The 21,868-nt window shown below is 47.6% G+C and overlaps 1 protein-coding gene across 1 annotated transcript in view; it reads left to right on the top strand.

Moving 5' to 3' along the window:
* The window catches only part of LOC149749435 (calsyntenin-2-like), a 158,765-nt gene that overhangs the window by 94,432 nt on the left and 42,465 nt on the right, over positions 1-21,868 (top strand). Inside the window, exons 3-6 of the mRNA XM_089909929.1 lie at positions 6,192-6,276; positions 6,761-6,956; positions 7,698-7,906; positions 14,978-15,127. Coding sequence (XP_089766055.1) covers positions 6,192-6,276; positions 6,761-6,956; positions 7,698-7,906; positions 14,978-15,127 — 640 coding nt within the window. The remainder of the gene's footprint in view (positions 1-6,191; positions 6,277-6,760; positions 6,957-7,697; positions 7,907-14,977; positions 15,128-21,868) is intronic.

The following is a 21,868-nucleotide window of genomic DNA, read 5'->3' as shown; positions in this document are numbered from 1 at the left end:
TGTGTACTTTCCATTTTGTCACACAGGATGTTAAAATACATGTACTCAGGGATTGAGATTTAATAAAATGGGTAATTTTTACCACATCATTAAAGTCATTCTTAAGTGAAATTGGCCTTCTTTCTTTCTTTCTTTTTGCAGTGACTGTATGTCACATAGAATGAGGTCAGGTGCTACTAAGGCACCAGCACTTTTATTCACCACTGGTTTTATACCAACAATGCAAATATCAACACAGAGACAAAGTCAAATAATGTCCTAGTGTTCATACGATGATGATTTTGACTTTGTGGACATAGCAGAAAGAGCCTTGGGAATCCAAGGGGTCCACACATTACACTTTGAGAACCCCTATTCTGGAACATCACACCCACATGAAAGAACAGAGGGCACAAGTGTTAGATTCAAAGGGTCTAGACATCGGTCCTTGAGCCACTCCTTACTATCAAAGTGACCTTGGATGAACCAGGTAATCTCTCTGAGACTCAGTTTCCTCACCTGGAAAATAGAATCAACCCAATCTGTTGGTCAAGGGTATGCAAGAGTAGGAACAAAATACATTCTAAAAATCAATTTCATTCATTCATTCATCAATTTCTTTCATTCATTCATTCATTTCCCCCAGAATCTTAGGGGAGGAATTAGGAGACAACTACACCAATTTCTGCTGGTGTGTCAGGAGGCGTGTTACTGCAGAGGAAAAGGTAATTGTGAGATAGAGGTAGGTGATAAGGGGCTGGAGCCATGGAAACCCCACCACCCAGCCCCAGACACTGCAGGGGCTCCTCTTCTGGTCTGGCCCCTCCAGGGGGCTCTTGGTGAAGCTGAGTTCAGCCACCTTAGGCCACAGCCACTGCGAGACAGCCCCATGCTGCTGGCCCCATTTCCCCACAGAACCCTTTGCTGGTCCCAAGTGTGTGTGCATCTGTGCGTTGCACTCCCATACACAGGTCCTGGCACACTAAGTCTCCTACCTCAGAAAGCAGATTGGAAAGCAAGATTTTTTTTAACATTTTTTTTGAATTGTATTTTATTTTTTTATACAGCAGGTTCTTATTAGTTATCCATTTTATACATATTAGTGTATATATATCAATCCCAATCTCCCAATTCATCCCACCACCACCCCTCCCACCACCGCTTTCCCCCGTTGGTGTCCATACGTTTGTTCTCTACATCTGTGTCTCTATTTCTGCCCTGCAAACCGGTTCATTTGTACCATTTTTCTAGGAAAGCAAGATTTTAAAAGTGATATTGTTACTGAGTACAAGCTCTCTCTGCTCACCACATGACAGGCCAATAAATCAGGAGACAAGGTGTTGAGGAAAGGAATAGCAACTTTATTCAGAAAGCCGGGAGTCTGAGAAGTTGGCAAACTAATGTCCTAGAGTACCATCAGGGTCTGGATGCTAGTTTCTTTTATAGAACAGAGATGGGGAGGAGGTGAGGAAGTAAAGTAAAAAGGCCATAAGTCTTGCAAAACATCTCCTGGTTTGGCCGGCCTAGGAGAGGTGATGTGTTAATTTCTTCTTTCTTGCAGCCATTCACAGGTAGGCAGGGTCAGAATGTTTCCCTGTGAGCTGAACTAAAGCACTTTAGTTTAACATTTAGGCAGAGGGGCAATGTTCCCCGAGCGAGGCCATTATGTATGCCAATAGCTATAGACAACATCCTTTTAGTGATCATAGTAACAAATAGCAACAGAGAGCAAAGGTTAAAGTAAAAGAAACAGATCCAACATGGAGTCAGATTTTGTTCTTCCCTGTTACAATATTTTTTATATAGAAACCATTAGGTCTGATCTTTTAAGTACATCACCCTCCCACTACAGTGCTTTATTAGTTACAACGAGTTCTAGCGGCAGGCCCCACAAAAGATGGTGATAGCCCGATGTGTCATTCACAGATACTGGGAACTGCAGTTTTAAATATCCTTCCTCCTCAGGATTCTATCCCAGGACATTCCTTCCACAGTCTCTCAACTTGCTGTGCTTTTAATTTGCTATTTGATGTGATTCTAAGTAAAGAAAAATTTTTAAGTGATTAGCATAGATTTTACAGTTTATCTTCGTACTGTGCAATGCCCATTTGTTTCAAATGCAAACAGAAAAGCAGTTAACTGCTGTGCAGAATCTCTGAAAATTACACCATTTGCATGTTCTAGCTCAGGTATGCATATGTATTTAATTCTTTACCAGAGCATTGTAAAGGCTACACAAATGGTACTCCATGGTTTTCATTTCACTTCTTGATATGCGCATATTCTACCAACATTCTCTAGTAAGGACGGTGTGAAAAGAAAAGGAATAATGGATTGTTTTCTCTTTCCTTTTCTTCTGTGTCATCATTTTCAGCGTAAGTGATTGGCTCTACAGGGAAGTAACATAGTAAGAAAGGATACGACAATGTTCTTCGGTTGCTTGCCTTTTTTCTGTGTTCAAAACAATTTTGGTTCAAACAGAAGGGGTAGCCTCTCGGGGCTGTCAGCTCCCTGCTTAGTGGACCATGCACTCGTAGCTGTCATATGCTTCCCTTGTTCTGTCTCTGAGTCCCCCTGAATGCCACTCCCCCATCCCCACATCGTGGGTCCACCATAATGCTGTGCTTGTGGTGCATCCTGAACACGAGATATGAAGAGAGAGCGGGAACGGGGAGGCATGCCTATTACACCCATCTCCACTGCTCAGAACACGCTGCATTGTCCCATCAGCCTTCCTTTACAAAACCCAAGTTCAAAGATAAAATTATTAAGAATTTCAACATGGTGACAGCAGAGATTTCAGCCAAGCTCTGGGCCCTCTTGAGTACATGGCCCTCACGTGCCTCTCAGGTCACACACCCACGAAACTGGCCCTACCCCATTGCCTCTACTCTGGCCACGTCGGTCTCTGCAGTCCCGTGTCCCTTCCTTCTGAAGGGTACTACAGTGTGCTGCCCCCTCTGCCTGAAACTCAGTCCCCTCCCTCGTGGCCTGGGTGCCTCCCTGTTTCTCTTCCTGTGATCTCAGCTGAGCCATCACATCCTTAGCTTAGACCTCCCTGCCTGACCTGCCCAAGTCAGAAGTCTCTTAGCACCAAGAAGCCCTCCTTCAATGCGTGTATCACCATCGCCATCCTTCATAAAGGTAGCTGATTATCTGATTCCTTATTTCCCTCCCACACATGACTGCCAGCAGCTTATAGGCCAGGGTTTTGTTCATCACAGTTTTGCCAGTGCTGGTGCATGGTCCCTAATAAATATGAGGTGAGTGAATGGATGAATAAACGAATGAATGTTTTTGCAACCAGAACACACAGGTCAGATGAAGAGGTGGGATAAATGAGTGTGGCATGAATTCTAGTTTTTGTTTAAAGGGGGCTAAGTCCCATCTCAGTCTGAGCTGGTGCAAACTAAGTGAGCATGGCACCGCCCTTGTGAACTTCACTGTCTCTTCTAGGAGGTAATGAGGACTTGAGGATCGGGTATCTTTATCCCTTAAGGTATACAAGTCATTTTTTATGTGTCTCCAGACCCAGCATGGTGCCTTGCACTTACTTACTCCATCCTCAAAAACTTCTGGTTCTATTGAGCTGAATTTAGTTCTATGAAAATACGTTGCCCTGAGGTTTACTTTTTCTTGCCTTCCCCTTGTGTCTGCATTTCCCCCTCCTCCTTTGCCTTTTCTTCCTTCCTCTCCTTTCTTCTTGTTCAGGATTTCTGAGCCTTGAGAACTACTTTAGGTGTGATCAAATATCTCCAACAGAAAATGACCCTCATTTATATTTAGTTTAATTGGACTCTTCAAAGAGAAATGGTCTGGTCTGATGGGTCTTAGAATCATGGCTGTAGTTGGGCACTCCAGAGAACACCCCAGAACCAGTCTGGGCTCATTCGCTGCTAATATTCCCACATTGGCATTGATCTTGGGATAGAATCTCAAAGCAGGCATGTCAGAAGTCCATCCCTTCAACCCCAGCCAATTCAGAGCAGAAATGAAACTTGAGGATGCGATGTAACCTGTTCTCCTGCCCTGAAGGCTGCAGAGCTAGCCTTGTCCGAGAGGCAGTAACTGGCCTGAGCAACAGCGATGGAATGGGAACCAGCCTTCTTGTTAGAGCCTGGCCCACAAGCTGTCTGTCTTGTCCATTATTCCACAACTACATTTGAGAAATGGCCAGGAGGGAATGTAGTGAAAGTGGAGTGTTCATAATGAAATTGAGGATCGACGAAATAATAAAAAACAAAAGCCTAAAGGTAAAACTAGTATTGACTGACCATCTCAGAAAACATAGTCAGTAAAAGATCGGGGCACTTTCCTATATGTAAAATGGGGTGGGGACTTCCTCTCCTGAGTGAGCCTTGAGTGGGAATGTAGAATGTTACTGGAAGCAATTCCCTCGGCGGTCCCCTTAGAAGTAATGGGGCTGCTTGGAGACGGCGCGGTGGGGCAGAGAGGGCGTGGAGTTACGACTCAGCCATACTTGGGGTTTACACCAACTTTCGCTCTGTGACCTTGAGCAAGTAATAACTCCTTTGATCCTTTTTGCTGTTGTTGTTAATTTGTACAGATTGGTATAAAACACCTGCCTTGCAGGGTTGTTGTGACGATTAAACCAGATCACCTGGGCGGAGGTACAAAGCTCGATGCCTGACACACAGCAGCCATGCAGCCGCGTTACCCCTTCTCCTCACGGTGCCTGTGCTTTGTGGGCAGATGCCTGGTCACCCTGAGCCTGAGGCCCCCCTTAAACTCTAGACTGTAGGCACCTCATCCTGGTCACAGCAGTGCAGCTGGGGCAATGTCAGACCAGGCTTGGGGCATGTCAGGTAGATGTTCTCCCTGCGACATTATCTCCTGGGCCCTTTTACAGGTGACACAGTTGAAACCCAGAGAGTCACTATAATTTGACTAAATCAACAAGTCAGTAGTGAACCTGGAACGTGACTCAGGCCCCTGGGCTCAAGCCTGTGTTTTACTCCCCAGCAGCCTATAGCTGGACACCTTGCTGCCCGTGTCATGTGACACTCACACACCCCTTTGCACTATGAAGGGTCTTTCTGGACATCTGCACATTGTCTCCCCAACAAGCGTGTAAGCTCCCTCAACACAGGAAGAGAACGTGTCTCAAATCTTCATTACTTTCCAGGACACTTACTACAGGGCTTACAGTCAGGGTTCAAGAAACAAACATCCATCAACTGAGATAAAGAAGATATTTTCGCGGTCTTGTTTTAATGCTGAGAAATAGCTATAATACACATGAACCCAGCTGACGGAGAGAAATGTATTCATTGCACAACATGGTCAGCTCTTTAAGAAGTTGGCTTTTCAGGCTCCACAGGGATTCTGGAACTCACATAAACTCACCCCCACTGTTTGGAGAGAACATGGCAACTCCAAGTGGTGTCCCTGTCCCCGCAGGGAAGTGGTAGGTGAGAGACGTGAAGTGGGGGAGGGGAGAAGGGGGAGGGGGCTACAGCAACGCGGGGTGCTTAAACCAAGAGTAAAGGACAGAGCCAAGCAATGCTGCTCACAGTTACTGAGCAAACAGATCACCTGGGGACCCTAATTAAGTTAGCAGATGCAAACTATTATATATAGGCTGGGTAAACAACAAGGTCCTACGATGTAGCACAGGGAACTATATCCAATATCCTGTGATAAACTGTATAGAAAAGAATATAAGGGCTTCCCTGGTGGCACAGTGGTTGAGAGACCACCTGCCGATGCAGGGGACATGGGTTCGTGCCCCGGTCCGGGAAGATCCCACATGCCGCGGAGCGGCTGGGCCCGTGAGCCATGGCCGCTGAGCCTGCGCGTCCGGAGCCTGTGCTCTGCAACGGAAGAGGCCACAACAGTGAGAGGCCCGTGTACCGCAAAAAAAAAAAAAAAAAAAAAAAAGAATATGTATATATATATCTTTCCATTATATATATATAATCGAATCACTTTGCTGTACAGCAAAAATTAACACAATATTGTAAATCAGCTATACTTCAAAAAAAAAAAAGACATCATGGACACACAGAAAAAAAAAAAGATGCATATACTGACTCAGGAGGTCCAGGTGGGACCTGGGAGTCTGTATTCCTAACAAGCTCCCCAGGGATGCCCAGGCTGCTGCTTCACAGAGCACACTTTGAAGAATCAAGGATGTTGTCACAAAACAAAAGACACTGAAAGCTTTGGCCTTTTTCTCCTTTCCTCTGCAGTCATTTGTCTTTCGACTGCGGGCAAGTTCCTTAATCTCATACTGGGCAGAGGGCAAACGAGAAACCTCCTGGGAAAAGGGGCAAAGTGAGATATCAGCCAGCTCCCTGCTTGATGAGCACCCACACACCCCACTTTTTCTGCCGGGTACACCGGATGGGGCACATTTCAGTTTTATCATCCAGGACATGAACGTGTTGGTCTGAGTCTCTAAAGGCCGCTTCTTTTTTTTTTTTTTTGCGGTACGCGGGCCTCTCACCGTTGCGGCCTCTCTCGTTGCGGAGCACAGGCTCCGGACGCGCAGGTTCAGCAGCCATGGCTCACGGGCCCAGCCGCTCCGCGGCACGTGGGATCTTCCCGGACCAGGGCACGAACCCACGTCCCCTGCATCGGCAGGCGGACTCTCAACCACTGTGCCACCAGGGAAGCCGAAAGGCCGCTTCTGCATTGACAATTATCTGTGTGGAGGAAATGGTCTGGTTTTGGGTTTGCAAATCTGGTCCAGTCTAAGCTCTGTGTTCAGTGTGGCCGTTCTCAGGATCCCCGCTCTCTGCCTTCCATCCTCCTGCAGGGGAAATCTGTGCATTCAAGATCCATGGCCAGGAGCTGCCCTTCGAGGCTGTGGTGCTCAACAAGACGTCGGGAGAGGGCCGGCTCCGCGCCAGAAGTCCCATCGACTGTGAACTGCAGAAGGAGTACACGTTCATCATCCAGGCCTACGACTGTGGCACGGGGCCCCAGGAGACGGACTGGAAGAAATCGCACAAGTGAGTGACCTGATGGAGCTCCCTGGACCCCTCCCACCCCTGCCCTCCCATCTCCATTCACACGCTGCTCTTCAGATATGCATGTGCAGTGGTCATACCGTGCTGCTCCGGCCTGCCTGACTGCTGGCCAGGTCCCCAGGCCCCTACAGGCATCAGCGCGGGCCTCCTTCTACCCCTAGAATACTCCACCCCTCTGCTCCCCATGAAGACACTCCTATTTTACCATCAGGACTGAGTTCAGATGTCACTTCCTCTGGGAAGCCTTCTGTCAGCCAGCCCATCCCTGCAGGCCTCGTCAGGACATTTCCCTGGATTTCCCCCAGGCCATGTGCTTCTCTCCATCACAGCACTTTTCATCTGGGGTTGTAACTCTCAAATAGAGTTTAGCTCAGCCCCTAACCCAGAGTAAGAGTGGTTCAATTCTTACTGGTTGGAGTGAATGAATAGCAGAGGGAATGGGGAGATAGAGGAAATGTGTCGCCTAAAGCTCTGTAACTAGGAAGGTCAGAGAAGGGGAGGCACCTCTCTGGGGTGGATTCATCTCAGAGGATCGGGGCAAGGACAGGTAAAGGGGTCTCAATGAGAGGGAGGACAGAACACCCAGACAACAGCCACCCCGACTGTCTTGTGGTCTCTCTACTCTCCTGACCTTGGGACCTGAGTCAGTACCTGTGGGAGGTGTGGGAGGATGGTGTGATTCTTTCTTTACCACCATCTCGTCCTTCCTGTGTGTGGTCCTAGGGCCGTGGTCCATATCCAGGTGAAGGACGTCAATGAGTTTGCTCCCACCTTCAAAGAGCCGGCCTACAAGGCTGTCGTGACAGAGGGCAAGATCTACGACAGCATCCTGCAGGTGGAGGCTGTCGATGAGGACTGCTCCCCGCAGTACAGCCAGATTTGCAACTATGAAATCGTCACAACTGATGTGCCTTTTGCCATCGACAGAAACGGTGAGTGTCCTGAGAGGACCCCGGTGAATGGAAGCAGGGAAACAGCTCCACCCCCCACCCCTTTGAAGGCCAAGTGAGGGCTTTGAATGCACTTGGCAGGTGACACCTCCCTTGCTATCCCTGATGTAGGCTCTGTAACCCAGAACTCAGCCCTGCACTAGAAGGGATGGCATGTAATCAGCAGCCCGGCCAGGTCTAAAACACCCCAGAAACCTCCTCAGTGAATAGTCTATAGAACTCACAATGCCACGCATTTGGATACTGAAGACAGGTTGGTTTTCTGGTAGAATTTTCCTGCCGTCATCCAGATGTGAGCCATGCCATCAACTCAGCCACATCTGAGTTTCCTGTATAACAAGTGTAACATTAGCCACACCACGACAATCTGCTCCCAGACAGAGAGAAGCTAAAAGAGAAGGCGGAGATTTTGGAAACACCGTCCAAGCTATAGATCCATTCAGGAATCTTTAAAGCTCTTGCCAAGGGTTTTTGAGAACTTCCACCCCAGTGAGAATGAGGAATGAAAGACCCCTCCCACCACACTCCAATCTCAAACTAAGCTTACTGAACTGAAAAGAATCCTAGAAAGCCACTTGGGTATTTCCCCATCGCCATTATTAAAAAACTCGTTGCAGTGTAAACACCACGGCCAGAGACCCAATCAACTCAGCCCACTTTAATTCTCAATAACTTGATAGTAATCAAGTATATTGTCTCATTATTATATAGCATGAGTGTGTGGGTGTATGTACATTATCCTCACTTTGTTCCAAATAGGATTTAACTGCTCAGTGATGGCAAAGTTGCAAAACCTGAGGCTCATCCACGCCACAAATGTTTATTAAGTGCCAGGCACAGTGCTGGCAACTGGGAATAGAGATAGAGGGGAAGTCAAAACAGAAGTGGACCTGCCCACATGGAGCTTACCATCTAGCAAAAAAACAAATCAAAATAAAAAATAGAAAGTCAGGCAGAGTCAAGGGTGAGGGTGGTGCACAAAGCGTGCCATGAACCAGGGTTAGGCAGTGAATTAGCCCTCAGCCTCCTGGTAGCCCATGCCTAGAGGGAAATACCATCAGTCACCTGCTCGCAAATCTTCAGTGCTTCCCGTGTTTCTTGATGTTGAGGCCAGGGAGAAACTTACCCTGTGACAGAGTCTTCTGCATCCTGAGAATTGCAGCAGATTCCATAGGGCATGGAGGCCAAGGAGACACCCTCATCCTTGGTCTCCTGGAGTTTATGATCTGTCTCAGAAGATGAAACCAATATTCATCAAACGGACAAAATGGTAATAAGGAAGTTTCCTTAAAAGTTGCTCAAACACGTGGCCAGTGTCAGTTATACACCTGGACATCACTAGATACTAAGTGTGTAGGACACAAGATCAACGCATGAGAAAGCAAAGGAGAAAATCCTGGACTTTAAAGTTTGGTTCAGGACTAAGAAGCAGGTAATTTCAATTAGAAGAACTGCTCCTGATAGCTTTTCCTACAGGCCCTATGAAGTGGCTGGCCTGTCCCCACCACACGGACATACATGACACACGCACACACGTACACACACACACACACACACACACACGCCACTCTACAAAATATGAAACAACTGCTTTGTATGTTTCTGGTCCCCTATGATCAGCTGTGCTGTCTATGTCCACAAGAGCTGTGGAACTTGGGGAGTGACAAGTCCTTGCTGAAGAGCTAGACTGGACATGGGGGAGGGTATCTGGAACAAGTGGTCAAGCTGCCCTTGGCCTCCTGCTTAGCTCTGGAGAGCCAGGACCTGGGAGAGAGGAGATGCAAATTCCTTCACCTGAGGGTAAACTGCCCCAGTCATGAAGATAATTACTCACCTTGATGAGCCATTTCACTAACACATGCCAATTTATTTACCTAGCTGTCTCATTAAAAGTGAGTAATGGTCCTTTGCCAGGCCTTTGCCTCCAGCGTTGGTTTACAGCCTGAGATGAAGAGGAGAGCCGGCACTCCGGGAGCGTGCCCCCCCTCCCCGCCCACCCCACCCATGGCGAGGTTTACAAAAGCATTTCTCAAGTAATGAAGGCAGGACCTAAGGGCAGATGCAGAAGCAGCTCCCATTCTAATGAGCTTCCCAGTTGGCCCTTATCCATCACTTCTCCCAGTGACCTTCCCAGCTCCTTGAAGAAGTTCTTTGCATGCACATTCGAAAAAGTACTGCTGGGCTTCCCTGGTGACGCAGTGGTTAAGAATCCTCCTGCCAATGCAGGCGACACGGTTCCAGCCCTGGCCCGGGAAGATCCCACATGCCGCAGAGCAACTAAGCCCGGCGCACCACAACTACTGAGCCCACGCGCCACAACTACTGAAGCCCGCACATCTACAGCCCATGCTCCACAGCAAGAGAAGCCACCGCAATGAGAAGCCCGCGCACCACAACAAAGAGTAGCCCCCGCTCACCGCAACTAGAGAAAGCCCACGTGCAGCAACGAAGACCCAACGCAGCCAAAAATAAAATAAATTAAGTAAAATAAATTAATTTTAAAAAAAAGGAAGAGTACTGCTGAGTTGGGCTCCACTCATTCAGGCCCCAGGACTTTTTCTTTTAACGCAAGACTCAACCTCTTCCAACCAGAAGTCTTCGGCCTCCCTTCCCTTGAATTCCTCCCCTGAAAAATGATGGCAGTAACAGTCCCTGCCCCACTGTGGGGTAGTGAGGCCTCAGGGAGAGGCAGTGCCTGGGGATGATGTTCACAGGTACTTAGCGTATAGTGTTCCATTCATGGGGCCATGATTATTAGATATTTACCTGGGTGACTGGGACATGAAGGGTATTCATTCCCCATGGATTTACAGACTGAAATTATGAGCCAATAACTGAGTTGGTGGCGTTACCTCCCTCTTGCGAAATTCTGGATCCATTTCAGACGGCTTCCAGCCCCCCATCTTCTAGCATTTGGCTGGTCTCTCGGGGATTGGGAGGGCCTCGTTCCTCACTTCCATTGAACTGATGGAAAAACTGATTCCTAAAGCATGAAGGGCTGGCCATATAGCAGCTGTCACCTCAGTGGCAGAGTGGGGACTGGAGCCAGGTCCCCTGAGTGTTGGTCCCAAAGCCTTTTCACCAGTGATATTATCACTGTCTTCAGTGACATTTGACAGGAACACATGGCAGTGGTGTTTAAGTTCAAAAATACAAAGATGTCTTAATCCTACGTCTACCACTCTGTGTATGTGTGTGTGTGTGAGAGAGAGAGAGAGGTCCTTGACGAGCTACTTAAACCTGGCCTCAGACCCTCATTGTAACATGGGGATTAAGTACTGCCCTCAGCCAGGGATGGCAATGATGGCTAAGGGAGCATCAGGGCTCTCGGTGACACCCGGTCTCCACTTGGCAGACTTTTCTACCTTCCAAGCAGTGGTTGGTCTCATGCAGCCTCTGCTGAGCCCCCCACAGGCTGTCCTGGTGAGTAACAGGCATCGGATACCTATGAGCACAGTGTGTCCTCAAGTCTGTTTGTTCTCCAAGTACATGAAGACACTTCTCTTCCACCTGAATAGAAGAGAAACGCACGTCCTTTGTGGAAAACAAGGGAAGCATAGAAAAGTATAAGAAGAAGTAAGTCACCTGTAATCCCACCCAAGAGAACCACTACTGACATTCTACCAGCACTTCTTCTATGAAGTTCTTGAACAAAATAAGGCCACGCTTTCCTTGCTTTTCTTTATCTTCCCCTTTTCACTTAACGTTCGATTGTGTGGATTTTTTCCATCCATAAACATGCTTCGTAATTAGCACGAACAGCAGTCCGTCTAAGCAGAGAATCAGGCTTAGCTTGTCTCTTACTATTGGGCATCCAGTTTCTTTACTCTTTTTCAATGTAATAAATAATGCTTAGATCAACATATTTGCACCTCTGTCTGCAATTTTTATCATTATTTCTGGAGTCAGTTGTTAGACGTGGAATTGCATGGCCAAAAGGTATGAACACTTGCAAAGTGACTGGCCTGCATACGTTTCCTACAGGGCGACTCCGATTTAAATTCCATCAGAAGGAGGGTGCAGGTAAGTGCACTTGTCTCATTGCAACCCCTACTTCACCTGAGGTTTTAAAAAATACCTTCACTATGACACGTGGTAGGTACGGATAGTTCTTTGAGAGTTAACCTTCCCAAGTTCATCTGGAACAGAGAAATAAGCCCAGAGATCAGTACTCACCTGGGCTAACTGTGGACTCAGTTCTCCTGAGAAGGCACCTCTAGGAGAAATCATTCACATGTGGGGAAAATAACACAATTGTCACAGAAGCAAAAAGCAGGGCTGTTTCTGATCTTTCAAAATGCTTTTAAGTGTGTGACTTAGCCAAACACGACCCTGCCCTCTACAACCATCAGTGAAAATATTATACTCTGATGCTTCAAATCCTGTGCTCTGAAACCCATTCTCCCATGCGTGAAGTCGGTGGTGGTGGAGAAAGTAAAGTAGTTTCTCAGTTTCATTAAGACTTCTTACAGAAGGGGAGCTGCCGTAAATTGAGCCAAGGATTGCGGGCTCGTGTGTTTATTTATTTTTCTACCGCAATCAGTAGTGTTTGGTCTGCTGAATGCCACACGGACAGTAAACCCTGAGCCTTCCTCTTCTACGAAGTGTATCTTTTGAGAGTCATTTAACTTTAAAGAAAGTTAAAACCTTTGTTCAATTAGATGTTGCTCAAACATACTTCTCGTGGTCCTATTGCAGTGCTTCCACCTGGCAGAAGTCCTCCCCTGTGATGGCTCTAACCACGAACTAATTTATTAACAGAAGCCACAGGGAATGTTACCAACCCCACAGTGAGCTGTTGCAGATGTGCTTGGGGCCCCGAGCTGAGACCGAAACAAATATTTGGAGAAAAAGGAAAGGGATTCTGAACATCCGCCACAAGGCCAAAGATACAGCAAACACATTTTTATTCAGAGATTCTTGACCGGCTTTGTTAAAGGAAATTTGACTTCCAGTCACTGGCCGCAGTTGCATTTTTAGAAACAGTCCAGAGCAGATAGCAGAAGAAATTCCAATTCTTGGTCCAATGTCTTGGGCAACTTCGTACCCCCTGACCCTCCACACCCTGACATATGCTCACATTCGTAGCACCTGCTCATGACCTCGTGCTGAGTACTGTCTTACTAATATTGAGTGATGGGTGGATGAATTTTTCCTATCTTTAACACGTGATGTGGCTTTTCTAATTTTCCGAGCTTTCTTGGGTCAGTCCCTGTTGTCTCAATTTGCATGAACAATATACATCAGTTGGAATGGAAGAAAACTCATTAAAAAGTTTCCCCTTAGTTTTGATGAAACATAAAAATATACCTGAGTCACACAGACACAGAAAACAGACTTGTGGTTGCCAAGGGGGTTGTTTGGGATTAGCAGATGCAAACTAGTATTACATAGGATGGATGAACAAGGTCCTACAATATAGCACAGGGAAGTATGTTCAATATCCTGTGATAAATCATAATGGAAAAGAATATGAAAAAGAATGTATATCTGTGTATAAATGAATCACTTTGCTGTACAGCAGAAATTAACACAGCATTGTAAATCAACTATACTTCAATAATTTTTTTTAAATTTTAACAAAGGTGCACAAAAATGAAATATATATACCTGAGTCAGCCATTCCATGTTTGTGTATTTGCTTGTTGGTTTATTTGTTTTTTTAACATCTTTATTGGAGTATAATTGCTTTACAATGGTGTGTTAGTTTCTGCTTTATAACAAAGTGAATCAGTTATACATATACATATGTTCCCATATCTCTTCCCTCTTGCGTCTCCCTCCCTCCCACCCTCCCTATCCCACCCCTCTAGGTGGTCACAAAGCACCGACCTGATCTCCCTGTGCTGTGCGGCTGCTTCCCACTAGGTATCATCGGTTTTACATTTAGTAGTGTATATATGTCCATGCCACTCTCTTGATTTCGCTTCTGGCAAAGAATGATGATATCGTTTGAATTCTAATTTGCTGTCAGCTCCACCACTGAAAAAAAAAAAAAAGCCAGAATGAAATTATTCTCAACAAAGGGAGACTTTAAGCTCCGGGAATCAAAAAGTAAAAAGTAGGGCTTCCCTGGTGGCGCAGTGGTTGAGAGTCCGCCTGCCGATGCAGGGGACATGGGTTCGTGCCCTGGTCCGGGAAGATCCCACATGCCGCGGAGCGGCTGCGCCCGTGAGCCATGGCCGCTGAGCCTGAGCATCTGGAGCCTGTGCTCCGCAACGGGAGAGGCCACAACAGTGAGAGGTCCGCGTACCGCAAAAACAAAACAAAACAAAAAAAAGTAAGAAGTATTAAATGCACATCAGGCCTTGATTCATTTTTTGAAACCAAAATTGTATTTCAGCAAAAATAATCAATTAAAAGTTTGCTCATCAATTGTCAAAGATTTATTTCTGAACCATAATATCAAACCCACAGGAACAAATACACACAAATGGCTCAGAAACAATGTCTGGTCTCTCTTGAAGGAGAAAAATGTCTTTGCCACCAGGGCAAGGAATCTGTTATTCTGTGTAGCTTTCAGAAGAGAGGTCACACGTTTTCTCGTATTGATTTTACTTCCTATTTGGTAGCAAAATAATGTGAGACGAGGCAATGAACATTCCTGGCGAAGAGCCCGGATGTTAAAAAATACGTGTCGGGACATTTCTGAATTCCATCTTTTTCCCAGAGATTTCATGTCTGATGAGCATACGTTGCCCTACATTAGGGACACAGCCTAATGTAGGGTTAGTTTGGTGCAGTTTAGGGTGGTCTTCTGACGACCCCGTACTTAACACAACCAGTTGGATTCCAGATGTGTGGGCAGAATTACCCAGCAGTTCCGTTCCACAGCTGGGGTGGCTCCAGCCAGCAGTTCCTGAGAATCTGCCACCAAGGCACAAGCAGGTCACATGTGGAAGCCACGTCCCTACTTGCCCTAGTCTTTACAAAGAGATAGGGAAAGGGGACATTTTATTCTGGTGAAGGTTGAAAGAGGGCAGAAGGGATTTTGAAGAACTGCAACGTGGTTAACTTGATCTGAGATGATTTTCAATGTCCCTGTATCTTCAGGCAACGTCAGGAACACGGAAAAGCTGAGCTATGACAAGCAACGCCAGTATGAGATCCTGGTGACCGCCTACGACTGTGGACAGAAGCCTGCAACGCAGGACACCCTGGTGCAGGTGGACGTAAAGCCAGTTTGCAAGCCTGGCTGGCAAGGTGGGCCTGCTCTTGTCAGTACTGTTGGGTGAAGGCAGCTTGGCCATGTGTATAGGAGGTGCTGGACTTGCCCTCCAATCATCACAATGCATCACTAGAGGAATTTGTAAAGCACAGGCACTATGCTGTGAGAAATAGAGTAGCCTGTTTGTTCTTACAACCCCTGGGCGATATAGTACCCCCATTTTACAGCTGAGAATGTCCAAGCCAACTCATCCAACTCGTGTGCCCAGTTTGTCCAGTGTGCCCTTTCTCAAGTCTCATGACCTCTTCCTATCAATAGGAATTGTCCCACAGTGCTCAGGAGAAAGGGCCAATTCACTTTACCTAAGGGTTCGGAGTTCAGCTGGTGCATTTCAAGTTTTAATAATTGCTCAGCACCTGGGGAAGGTTGCGTGTTCCTTGGGCTTGCACAGAGGGCGTACAGGAAGAGGCTGGAGATCCAGAATCCAGCCTCTGTGTTAGAGGGTTTCTAAAGTGTTGGCTCTGGTAATGGAGAAGCAATGGCCTTCGATGGAGGTGGATATCTGTGCTAGTTTAGATCTTTTAGGATGCAAAGACAGAAGGTTCAGGTTACCCTTTGAGGATGCAGGTGTAGCAATGAACTAAGGGCAAATAAGGATGGGAAGTCCAGCTGCAGAGATGGAGCTCGCAGAGCATTGGATGGTTTATGGAATAACAAGAGCTCTTGTGGTGGCACCAATAGTTCCGGTGGCCGAGCAGGGATGCTGGAGTTATCTCTGTGCCACCGTTTTGGTTGTTGATGCTGTCTCAGGGTTCTGCTTACACATAACTTAGGGCGTGCCATGGTTTCATCCACTTTGTGCCTCTGTCTGCTGCCTTCACTTCATAGGTCTTAAAAGCTTCAGGGCCCCTGTTACATTCTACCTCTTTCTCTATCTCTATCTCTCTGTATCTTTCATTCTTAACTCCCCAAGAGAGGGTGCGATTAGCTGTGTTGGTCGTTCATGTCCCTATGGGACAGGCTGATGCCAGACCACATATAGGTCACTGGTCAGACCTTGAATGGCTGCCTTTTAGGCAGGCATTTATTCCTAATCCAATTCAGCAGGCCAGACTGGCAGGACCTCATGGTGCAAAGCTAGGACACCTGAGGACCCAACTGGGTCATTGCCCTCAGATCGTCCCCTGCACAACTTTATCTTACTGCATCTTGCAACTAGAAAGATGGGAGGGGGTAATTAAATCCACCTCTGGAGAGAACCGGAATCGCTTGCCTTTGAACAAAGTAGACAAGGTGAAATGCTGAGTAGGAGAGACACAGCTAAGACATGTGAGAGGTAAAGAACAAAGGAGAGTCTTCTCTGTGTCTGTCTATTTCAAGCAAGAGACAGAGAAAAAGGAACAAGCCAGAGTGGGAATCTGTGTGTCCCTGACCTCAGGGGGCCCGCACTCTGGCTGAGTGTAATTCACTAGACCCTGAGGACCCTGAGGGCAGGAGTCTGTCTCTTTTGTTCACAGTGGAATTTCTCAGGTTTAGCACATGTCTGGCCCCAATGGTAGGTGCTCAAGTAACAGTCATTGAATGAATGAACGAATGAATGAATGAGTGCAAAGCTATCTGAGTGAAGAAGAACTCACCTTGTTTTATTTTGACGTGTAACAACTGGCCCCAGTGAAAGTCTCACCTTTGAAAAGAAAGCCTGGAAAGAATATAAAAGCTTTCTAAGCTCGGAACGAGCTCACAATGGGATTTAAAGTGAGGAAAGCAAAACACGAGGCCATATCTGGAGAAGGAACCCAATCTTTTTTGTCTTTGATAAATGAGACACCTACAGATTTGGAATCACATTGAAATATATTTAAATGTAATTTCCTAATGGAGTTTGTACTTGTTTCAGTGTTAAATGTATGCAAAGTGAAACGTGTTAATAATGTTTCATTCTGCATGTGAAGAATGCGTGGGGCCCCTACCTCGGGGCATGAGGCTATTTTCAGCTCTAGACAGGGAGGTCCAGGAGGCAGGGATGCTATCCATCTACTGGTGTGTCTGCAGCCCCAGCACTGGGCCAGGCACAAGGCAGGTGGTTGGCAAGTGCTGAATGCATGAATAAATGGTGAAAAATGTGCCTTTGTGTGGAACAAAGACAAGAGGGAAGCAGCACCTCCCTGAACCTGCTCACCGTGCCAGGCAAAGCGATGTAAGCAGGTGTAACATCTGGACCAACTACTTGATGGTGGCTCCCTGCCTAAGTCTGCCAGCCTTGGGTGGGAGAAGCCGACCCTGGATTCTGCATCGGCCCCCTCCTCCCTCTAGCTCACCCACTGTAGACAGCCACTAGGTCTGTCTCCCCAGCCATTGTCCCAGCAGGCTTTCAGATCACAGACAGGTCCTCCAAGATCTCAGATATGTGTGGTGACGGTCACAGTGTTTTCCTGGCATTCCTATCCCAGGCCCAGACCTAGAGAGCAATCTTCCATCCTACCACCGTACTGGTCCACTTTACTCCTCCACTGGGGGCAACCTCCATTTCTGACCAGCCCATCTTGGGGCTGTTCTCTCTTCTACTCCTGGCCAGGGCTGCAGCCTCAGAGCTCAAAGTGCTCCTTTCTCCAGGGAAGAGCATGACCACAGGTCCCAGATATGTGTCTCGTGTCCAGCCCCTTCTCCCAGCTTTGTGGAGCAAACTGGAGTGAGCCATGTTTTACTGGGTTGCTTTTTGTTTGTCTGCTTCGTTTTGTTTTGTTTTGTTAACCACAGATGAAGCAGGCTGTTCCTCACTGGGAGAGCCCATCCGGTTCCTAGGGGAAAGGCTGGTTCTTCCTGAAGCAGGTGTTGGGTGAAGGCTACACTGTATAAAATAGGAGAGGAACCAAGAGACGGGAGGCCATTCAGGGCACAGTGAACGATGTCAGGAAGCCGGTCTGGCTTGCGGAGGGGGTGTGGACTGGGGAGAAAATGGGGAGCGAATTTGGAGCAGTCGGTGGAGGGGAGGGTTGGTAGCCAAGATTTCGGATGCCAGGGTGAGGAGCCGCGATGCTCCCCAAGCCCCTGGGACCCAGCTGTGGGTGCGGGCTCTGCGGACGTGTGCCAGGCGTAATTGCCCAGAACAGAGGCTCCTCCCTGAGCTGGCTTCTCTCAAGCAATGACAGTCACCAAGCAATCGCAGTTCGGCAGTTCAAATTCTTGTACCTGTTCTAAGTCATTCCCCTCCAGGCAGGAGGGGACTGCAGCATAGTGAAAGCAATCCATCATGCTCAGAGCCTTCTGTCTCCCCCGGACCACTCGCTTCCAGTCAGTGCCATCACAAGCCCTTTCTGTGCTCAGCTTGTCCCAGGGAGCTAGCTATGCTGGAGGAGCAAGGGACCTGCTCACAGCTAGAGCCCTCCCTTCCTTCCAGACTCCAGTGATGCCCCAGGCCTTCTTTTCCATCACAATAACCCCTTCCAGGAATGTAGGGCTGCCACTTTCCCAAGGCGATGCTGGTCTTACCCAGCTGTACACGAAGGACATCCCACCCCCTGGCTCTGCTGCCACCTGCCTTTCAGACCTTGGCTAAGCACCATCTGCTCGGGCTATGGTATTCCATTCTCTGTCTTTTTTCTGTGGGTGAATATTGTCTTCCCAGAAATGATATGGGCTCCCTGAGGGCACAACCACATTCCTCACGGTCCCTGGCACTCCCCGAACTTTCTGTCCATCACCTAAAAGCTTGCTTACCACCATCACTCACCAATGGCAGAGCAGGGCTTATCAGAGGCTCAGCTGGCAGCAAAGGGAGGAAGGCTTTGCATCCATAAAATGACCCCAGCGTACCAGGTATACGCGCCTTGCTCTTACGTGAGTTTTGTCTTCTCGGCTGTATTCTGAGAGTGTAATTCTGAGTAGGTGGTAAGGGTCAGCTTTCTCTGCAGGGGTAGGTGGAGATTTACCTAAGGAAATGTCACTCCCATTCTCAGCTGCCCAGGGCAGAAGAGCATCCTCAAAGCATCAGCTAGACCTGTGTGGGTGAAAGGGAGAACTAAACCTCTGTGTTTTGTCCTGAGCTCTGAGAGCGCGCAGTATCCCTATAGCAGCTCTTACTCATGGAGATGGATGATTCTAACAGGAACCAGAAAAAAGGTGTGCCTGCAGCACACATGCTAAAGATGAGCTTGTGCTTTTCATGCCAGGCATCTGGACTTGCAGTCTTCTTAGTGTCTGCTTCCCTTCTGCCAAGCGGTTATAGGTACCCACGCCTGAGGACTTCGGGAAGAATCTGCATCCATCCATGGGTCAGAGCACCACAGAGGATGCAGTGCCCTCAGAGGCTCTCAGGGGGATGGGGGCAGTAATAGCAATGGACACAGCCAGAGATGGCACTGCTGACCCCTGCTTATAGGGGCCACAGACTGTGTCCTAGAGGAGCATTTGCAATTCAGTTGCTGGTTTGAGGGTTTTGTTTGTTTAGTGTTTACATTATGTTATGTAGTGCCATACTGAGAAGCACATCCCTTCTTTTTCCCTTCCTTTATTGTTCTCTATAATCCCTTGGCCCATCTCTTTCTCTGTTTCAAGCTGAAAACATTGTCTGCACAACACTTACTTAGGACATTTTCCCTTTTATTGTTGCAAGTCAGATTTTGTATTTATTATTACCTGCTCCTACCACCCAAGACCCAAAGTTCAGTCTGTCGCTGTCCCCTTTATGCAAAACAGCTCCCCTCTGAAGAGAACCACTATAGACTCTCTCCCTGGCCCTTCACCGTTTCTTTCCCAGGCATGTTGCTGACCAGACATCCTGCCATTCTGGATCTGAAGTTCCCACATCAAATCAGCTTTCCAGACTCCAGCCCCCGCAAAATCCCATCTTCATTTTCCAACTTCATCCCACGGGAGCCAATTACACCTCACCCAGCATCAGTTCACCCAACGCTGCAGGCTCCTAGAGCTTCTCCCTCGGGCCCAATTCCTGCCCCTTTTACCTTCACAGTAAGGTGTCTTATTTCATATAGAAAGAAAAGGAGATGCAGCCACATAATGAACCATTTCTTCTCTGTTCTTTTGGGCTTGAATAATTCTCCAGGTGCGTCAAACTGTCTCGGCGTTTCTACCATTCCACAAACCAGGCCTTCGTTAGGAAGGAGAAGGGTGTCTTTGAGAGGAATGCTTCTCAAATCTGAATGTGCACATGAGCACCTGGGAGGCTGGGTAAAATCCAGATTCTGACTTAGTAAGTCTGGGGTCGATCTGCATGTTCCTGGTCCATGGCCTTCATTTGGAGTGAGAAGGTCATGCAGAAAATACTTCTAAACACCTAGAGTATGTCTAAGATTTTTGTGTTGAAAAGACAGCAGCCTGAAAGCTGCTGGTTGAGATTAATTTTCCCTTAGTTATTCGCACTGTGAGATAACTGAAACTGACACACACGACGCAGTAGGAGATACTCTGACGTGAATTCATTTACCCTTTACTGAAGGCCCACTGTGTGCTGAAAGGCCAAGAATACAGAGGAAAAAAGGCCTACCAGGACTCATAGTATAGAAGGCAATATGGGGGACACAAGCTCTGCTGGAGGGAGCATTGGGGACACAAGGGAGAGGCATTTAGCCTTGCAGGGCCCCTGGGGCTGAGGCACCTGGGATCAATCTTGAAGGAAAATAGTTTTAGCACAGCGAAGAGGAGTGTTCCAGGTTAGGGAGCAGATGTCAGGAAGCTGGGAGGGAGCATGATGTGGCCAGGGCATGGGGGACAGCATTGGACAGGCCAGTGGGGGCCAGATCAAGAGGGAGACCTCCTGTGTTACCCCAAGGGCAGTGGAGAGCCCAGAGGCTTTCATGCCCTGACGTGATGAGGGGTGATCTTGGAGAAGAAGGACTTTCTGGCCAACCACATAGATGGTGGCTGGGATGCAGAAATTGGGGCAGGGACGCCAGCTGAAAAGGATGATTTTCCTGAGCGCACTAAACAGAGCACTTCTGGAAAAGTTTCTAAAGTCATGTATTTATTCCAAAACCAATTCCAATTACTGAGCGGCAAAGGAGGCTAGATTTTCAGGCAAATCCCATGAGACCCGATAGGCTAGGGGACAAGACGCAGCCAGCATGCCTTGGGCAGAGCAAACCACTGCTAAACCTTGTCAAGTATATATTCTGTCCCTTCTGCAGCTGCCCACTTGCCTGCCACCCTGCCAAGGAGAGAAATGCCCGGGCCCCAGGGGTCAGTCGGCTTCACCCTGCCCCTTGCAAAAGTCAGATCAATTATTGATCAAGTACCACAAAGGGCTGACTTCGGTTTGGCTACTTTAGAGGCATTCACTTTGGATCACAGAGTGATAAGCCCATGTAGGTACCCAGATTTGCTTAAACAGAAGCAGGCAGGCTCAGAAGGTGGCGATGTGTCCGTTGGAGGACTTTGGTGATGTCACCCTTGTTGCAGGCTGAAAGACAGAGCAAAGGGTGGCTCCTTGCCCTCCGTTCCCTCCTTCACTGTCCTGCCAGGGAGTCCAAGATACTACCATTAGGGTACCAACATTGTGTTCTAAAGGATTGTTAAAAAACAAAATTCAGTGTAGTAAATGTGAAGATCTGATTGGCTTTATTCAACAATTCATGAATTGGGCAGCGCCCAGTGTTCAGAGGGGTTGTAAAAATGGAGGGTTTTTATTGAAGGAGGGAGGGGTGAGAAAGTTACTAGCAAAAGAAAAGAAAGAATTTTTTCTGGCCAGGTCACCTTCTTTTGGGAGAAGGGCAAGGGTCTATTATTCATATTACCTCTTCTTCCTTTGTGGGATGTAAAGG

This window comes from Delphinapterus leucas, chromosome 4 (genome assembly GCF_059928025.1).
Source record: "Delphinapterus leucas isolate spDelLeu-1000000601 "Yukka" chromosome 4, BTC_Dleu_Yukka2, whole genome shotgun sequence".
NCBI classification, from domain to species: Eukaryota; Metazoa; Chordata; class Mammalia; order Artiodactyla; family Monodontidae; genus Delphinapterus; species Delphinapterus leucas.
Note: the sequence above shows the minus strand (reverse complement) of the source record. Positions and strands in the feature narration are given on the sequence as shown.